At 34.2% G+C, this 7161-nt stretch overlaps 1 protein-coding gene across 1 annotated transcript; it reads left to right on the plus strand.

Moving 5' to 3' along the window:
• Positions 1–366: 366 nt before the first annotated feature.
• LOC122524083 (JNK-interacting protein 1) lies at positions 367–6425 on the plus strand. The gene is given in 9 exon segments (XM_043646163.1): positions 367–857; positions 2749–2976; positions 3549–3784; positions 4268–4585; positions 4666–4803; positions 4806–4817; positions 5429–5712; positions 5847–6025; positions 6291–6425. Coding segments are annotated over 9 exon segments (1551 nt in total). The 5' UTR covers positions 367–774; the 3' UTR covers positions 6364–6425.
• Positions 6426–7161: the final 736 nt, after the last annotated feature.

Consider the following 7161-nt stretch of genomic DNA (forward strand, 5'->3'; position numbering starts at 1 on the left):
GGTAGTGAGGGATTGGGGTGGAATTATTTCGTTTAGGATAAAAAAAAAAATACTTGTACCGGTTAGAAAGTAGGAAATATTCGTAACAGTAAAAACATCGAATATCAATGAAAATAGGATGAGGATGAGGATGAGGAAAGTAGAAACGAGGGTTGGTGGGGGAAGAGGTAAGAGATGGGTGGTGGTAGGTGGGAGAATTCCAAGGGGGGGGTAGAGAAATCGAAACCTGGTGCGCGTGTTGTTGGCACGCAGGAATCAATAGGGGGTGTCTTTTCGGTTGAGGTCGCTAGCAGAGTGAAAAAAGGGGATGATGGAGGTGGGAGGGTGAGAAAGAGAGCGAGAGAAAGATAGTAAGAGAAAGAAAGAAATCAAGAGAGAGAGAGAGAGAGAGAGAACGATAGCAGTGCCACACTGTTGCTGTCACTGGCATTGCTCAAGAGACGTGGGTTAGGAAAAACGAGGAAAAGGTGGAAAACGGCGAGGACGACGACGAGGACAACGAGGACAACGACGACGAGGAGGAGGATCAACGAGGAAGAAGACAACGACGACGACGACGACGACGACGACGACGACGACGGTGGCGACTAAAATTCGCCGTGGTAATTTTCAGCGACATCTGACAATCACCAGCACCTCGTCATTGCTTTCCTGAGGAAAACCACCACCTCGTTTCGAGTGTGTCATCGTCGTCGTCCTCCTCCTCCTCCTCCTCATCATCATCATCATCATCATCGGGTTCTTCTTCTTCTTCTTCTTCAACGGGGAAGTATAATGGCCGACTCCGAATTCGAAGAGTTTCGGCATTATTTTGAGAGACTACCCCAACATTTAAAGGCACCCCTTTCCAATTACACGTGAGTATTAATTATATCGTTTATATATATATATATATGTATGTATGTATTTGATATCCTAAATCAAGCTAGAATTATTCATCGTTATCTTTTTGGTTTTATTGATTAAAAATATTATTTTATTATTTATTTATTTATTATTTATTATAATACGAAAGAGAAGGGACATAACGATTGGCAGATTGGTTGTTCCCTTTTTTCTTTTATATATCAAGGAATATATCGTTGTTAGAGTACCATTTGATATCCTATATCAAGTTGGATAGAATTATTCAGCGTTATATTCTTGATATCGATTCAATTATTACGATTAATCCAAATTTTATACTTTTATTGTGTTAAAAACTGCATGAAGGGTTTGTTCTTTTGTCAAATTTACTTTGGACAAAAAAAATGCACGAACTTTTGAGATTCACCCTATATATATATAATATCATATTATTTATTTATTTATTATAATACGAGGTGAAAGGTCATAACAATTAGCATACTGGTTTCTTTTCTTTTTATATATCCTTGAATATATGAATTTTTGACTTGATCAATTGTAGAAGGTTTTAAATCTTTCTTCGTTACCGCGATATCGATCTGAGGGCAAGAAATGTTAGCCCATAATACTGCATTAACTTTTTGATAAATATCAATTTCATTCGATATAACATTTGATATTACTTTTGCAATGATGTCAAACGTTGATTGATTAGTATTATAATACACCTAAGTACAGTAAGCCTCGCACACACCTCGAAACTTTTATATGCACCCTTCCTTATCTATCCTTCATGCAATATGAGCCACGATATCTATGTATGTGTACGTCATTGCAACATTATATGCTCTAGTTTCTTATTATTAAACGAATATACTTTGATAATATTATTTCATCAATTTTCTTACTAATGGAGAGAAGTAAATAAAGATTTTTTTATAAAAAATATATCGAATCATTTTGGAAACATGTATTATAGTTTGAACGTAAATAGCAAGTGTGGAAAATATTCATCGAACGAAGCTTCTTACAGGGTGCAAAGAACGCTGGCTTCTTCAGCTTTTGATGTATTTGTAACACACATACACATATATATATGTGTGTGTATGAAAGTATGTCTATACTTACATCGTTTAAGTTCCACATTAAAAGCAACATTTGTAACAAATACGTATTGAGTTAATTTTATTAATTGACAGAAGGGTAGCTGTTAACATTTCTTCTTCCCACCCCCACCCCTCCCCCAAGTTCTTTCCAATTTCTTGAGCCTATCTTCTAATATCATCTGCGTCATTTTATTCGAACATTTTTGATGCAGATAGGTGCACACAGTGAAAAACTAGGTCGTAAGTAGATAGGATGTTTAAAACATCTAAAACTACTTTTTCATCTAAAATTATTATTTCGAAAGAATCGTTTCATTTTCGATAACATGTGTCGCGTTGGATAAATAACAATTTATTCGTATATAGGTATATGATTATTTTTATATAATATATGATTTGAAATAATATTTAATATTAAAGGTATACTTATTTTTATACTCGCAACAGGATCAAATGACCCATCTTCATAATGCATGATAACAAATATATCCCATTTATGCAATTATGGATTTTTGACTTACTAATAGCACAATAATGACTCGTAAGAAATTCCCCCCTCCCCAACCTCCAAAAAAATTGACGATCAGTCATTTGATCACGATTTGATGTTAAACAATATTATGGAACACAAAGTATTAAAAAAATATTTCACGTGTAGCACAATAATAACTAATAAGAAATTTCCCCCTCCCTAACCTCCAAAAAATTGACAATCAGTCATTTGATCATGGTTTGATGTTAAACAATATTATGAAACACAAAGTATTAAAAAAATATTTCACCTGGCATCATGCAGGCTCGTGCACGATGTTATACTCGATGACTCGCCTACGTCATCCCAAGGAAGCGACGGTGATGAAGTTGGAAGACCCTGCGAAGGTGTTGCCGGGGATTCCGAAGACGAGGATGTCGTTGTTATCCACCGTCACGATAATCAAAGTGGACATACTTCTGCTGACGAGAGCGAGGATCTCGATAATCATTGCTCAATCGTAGCTGACAGCGACTTTAGGTTGGTAACATCGTAAGTGTTGGAAAATTTGTTCCATATTTCTATTAGTCGATTCATTTTTCTTTCATTTATATTTTTGGAATATGCAAACAAGTAAACGCATTTAACATATCTTTAATGTTTCATTGGATTTATGAATTATTTATCGAACTTGAATGAGAATGCAAACATTGACACGTTTCAAAATAGTAATAATCGTAGATATACATACACACACACACATAGACACAGCACGTATATGAGATCTAATTGAACATTTGGTTACGTTAAAAAAAGATTGCACGATTTATTTTAATATAAGATTGTCCAAATGTGAATATCTAAATTGCAAAACAACGATTGACATTCTAAACGTAAAGTCATCAACAAACATTTCAACACTATTTTGAATAATCCAACATATGATTAAATTTGCCATTAGATTTATGATCAATTTAAAAGATAATAAAAATAATAAAAAGATTGGCTGTTGCGTGTCGTAAAAAAAAAAAAAGAAAAAAGAAGAAAAAATAAAGTACACAGCCAGAATTCGCATGGTGAATGGTAGCTTAGCTGACTATACGACTACCCTTGGGTGACATTAGCTTGTTCGGTGGACTGAGCAGCAGGGGTCGATCAGCAGGCGGCCCTGGTCCAGGTGGAGGTGGAACAACGTCATCCGGAAATGGTGGCAGAGACAGCGTGGTCAGCGACGTCGGTGATTCCTGTTCGAGTTTGAGTTCCTGGCCAACACCGGAACACATTCCAACGAATCGGCCAGGTAGTGGTAGCGGAGAACGTAGACGTCGAAGATTACCGGAAATCCCTAAAGCTAAAAAATGTGAGCTATGGGCCATTAGTTAGTATTAAATATATCCAACGATTAATAATATTAAACGTTATATATACGTGGAACAACAGGAAAGCAACGGCAAAGAAAATAATTAGAAACAAAATCGTTTCCCTCCCTCTCCCCCACCCCCCCTTATATATTATTTCTTGTTCTTATCTTTCTTAACCTTCGTTGAGTTTCACGATCGATATATTTTTACAAAGTTCCCGACCACAGAACTGTTGACCGCAGTGAAAGAAAATCTACGAATGTGTACGTTAGGCTCGACGTCAAACCAGTTCAGGTTTCTAAGCAGAAAACGTGTCGGGGGATTTTAATATTATTAATTTGTTTTAATAATTAAATCGTAATTTATCATTTGAATTATAATAAACAACTTGGAAAATGAATTTAGTCATGTACGGTAATTATTAACGGATCCAATATAAATAACAATTTAAACACGATGAAGAGATGATACAATTTTGTCAGGTATACCCGGTGGTGGTGGTGGTGTTGGTGGTGGCCAGGTGTCAATGCAAAGTTCGTCATCGTTAGCGGACGAATTGAACGCTGCAACAGGCTCTACCGTTGGGTCAACAAGTTCAAATTCCGGAAGGCCTCATCTCGTTTTACGAAAATGTCATCCTCGTTTGCGACACGAGGACAGTTCGCCGGACAGCGAAAGGATGGCTACGGATAGTGGACATTCGACTGCCCATTCGCCAGATAACGGGCCCAAAAGTGTATCCCCGATACCGTGCAATACATTACAAAACACAGATTCGGTTTCACCTGGTAGCACTCCAGGTAAAATATTTGCATTATTTCAACGTGGACCAAATGTTATTTCATTTGAAAAGGGCTTTTTTCAATCAATTCATTTGAAGGAAGCGGAGGTGTACCGTTCACGCAATTGGAGTTGTTAGAGGCCACTCATCGTGGTTTGCACAAATTCGTGCCCAGACATCACGACGAAATTGATTTAGAAATCGGTGATCCGGTTTACGTTCAAAAGGAAGCAGACGATTGTGGTGCGAAGGTGAGATTATTTTTCCATGACTAATGGATACATTATAAATATGAATTAGTTGTTGTTTATTGAGTCCCAAAAGAATTAATAATAAATAAAAATATCACGGGGAAGTTGGACAAGATAAAAATAAAGTCAGGACATCGTGTTTTGATCTCGTTGAACGTTTAGTCCCCTTTATTTGGACTTCTTCAACAACTATAATGTAAAATATAATTACAATACAAACTCAAGAATACATAGTTCATCAAAACACTAAATAAATACTTGTATATCTTGATTTTAAATATTCAGAGTCGTTTATGTATTAATAAGACATACATTATTCAATTTTAATAGTAAACTATAATTAGCATATTCAAATTGTAATTAATCAATAATAAAATCATAAATAATTAATCTATTTATTTATAGTGTTTTGATGAACTATGTATTTTTGAGGTTATATTGTAATTATATTTTACAGTTGCTGAAGAAATCCAAATAAAGGGGAATAAACGTTCAATGAGATTAAAACATGATGTTTTGACTTTTTTTTCTTTATCTTGTCCAACTTTTCTGTGATATCTATTTATTATTATAAATATGTGTTTAAATTTTCATTTGTACATTTTGGAAAGGTGTCAACTTACGAACAGGGAGACAAGGTATTTTTCCATCGGCTTACGCAGTCGACATAGATTACAGTGATTTCGATCCTTCGGCACCTAAGGTCAAAAGAGAAAGATATCTTTTAGGATACTTGGGCTCGGTAGAAACCTTGGCGCACAAGGGTACAGGTGTCGTTTGTCAGGCTGTTCGTAGGATCGTCGGTAATTCATCGGATCAATCACCAATTTCACAAAGTTGCATTCTCGAAGTGTCCGATCAAGGATTACGTATGGTGGATAGAAGTAAGCCGCGGGTAAAAAAATCATACTTGTATAATAATAAAAAGAAAAAAACATGCAGAAAAATGATTTAGAAAAGAAAACATGTAGAAAAAGAAAAAAAAAACAAAAAACATAATCGTAATTTATAATGATAACATTTTTACAGAAAAATCAGGGTCCCTGTCACGATTACTTTTATTCGTTAAAAAATGTATCCTTCTGCGCCTTTCATCCACGCGACCATCGTTACCTTGGTTTCATCACGAAACATCCAACGTTGCAAAGGTTTGCTTGTCACGTGTTCATTGGTCAAGAATCTACACGACCAGTTGCTGAAGCTGTAGGGTAAGTTAACAATAATAATATTTCTTTACAATAAATATTTATCTATATCATTATACAGTGTGTCTCTAAAAACCGTGTTTCTCAACTCTTTTATTGTAAATCATCAAATAACAACCTTTACAACGTTAACAACTAAGTGTTAACCAACCCCCCCTTTTTGAAATATTTCAATTCTCACACGTTGGGAAACACTGGGTCAGACGAATACGGTTCATTTGTTATAAACAATTTTTGTTGTGTTTTTTTTTCTTTCTTTTACTTACAGACGGGCCTTTCATCGTTTCTATACGAAATTCATCGAGACTGCTTTTCCAATAGAGGACATTTACATTGAGTAAAACAAATTATTCTTTGGCCTGGCCTGCTATGGCATCTTCTATGGAAAGCGAAGAAAGAAAAAGAAAAAAAAAATTATCTTCACACGCTGCTCCCTATTTTCCCTTGTAAATAATTTCCCGCCCCCCCTTTAGCTCTAAATATATTAATTATATATATATATATATATATATACACACATATATATATGTATGTATATATATATATATATATATATATATATATACGTACGAAAATGAAGAGGAAACAAAAAAAAAAAGAAATAAATTAAAAACAGGCGCCAATCTCATACAACATTCAATTACATAAATATATATATGTGTATATATATATATATATGTGTATGTGTATATACATATATATATATTTTATTTATATATCGAGTCATACCACTAAATTTTATCACCTAAAATATTTAATTTTTTTTTCTCTTACTTTTTGATTATCATGGGGGGGGACAAAAAAAATTATATTCTCGATACAACGTTGCACTTATTTCAAGTTTATAAAACACACGTTTGAAAAAAGAAAAAAGAAGAATGTTATCTCGATTATTTTTGTTTTCATTTATAATAATTTCAAGGTGAACGGCCATTTATTCGAAAGAAATTTATTTTTAATTAATTTCTCTCTCTCGCAAAAGAGAAAAAAAAGGGAAGGTGTTCGGCAACAGTGACGAAAAAGATTCATAAATTCGAATCTATCTCGAATTGCATATTTTACGATTGTATTTTATTTTTTTCTATAATTTCACGTGCATATAAATTATTATTATTATTATTATTATATCTTGTATCATT

This window comes from Polistes fuscatus, unplaced genomic scaffold (genome assembly GCF_010416935.1).
Source record: "Polistes fuscatus isolate 324 unplaced genomic scaffold, CU_Pfus_HIC Scaffold7, whole genome shotgun sequence".
NCBI classification, from domain to species: domain Eukaryota; kingdom Metazoa; phylum Arthropoda; class Insecta; order Hymenoptera; family Vespidae; genus Polistes; species Polistes fuscatus.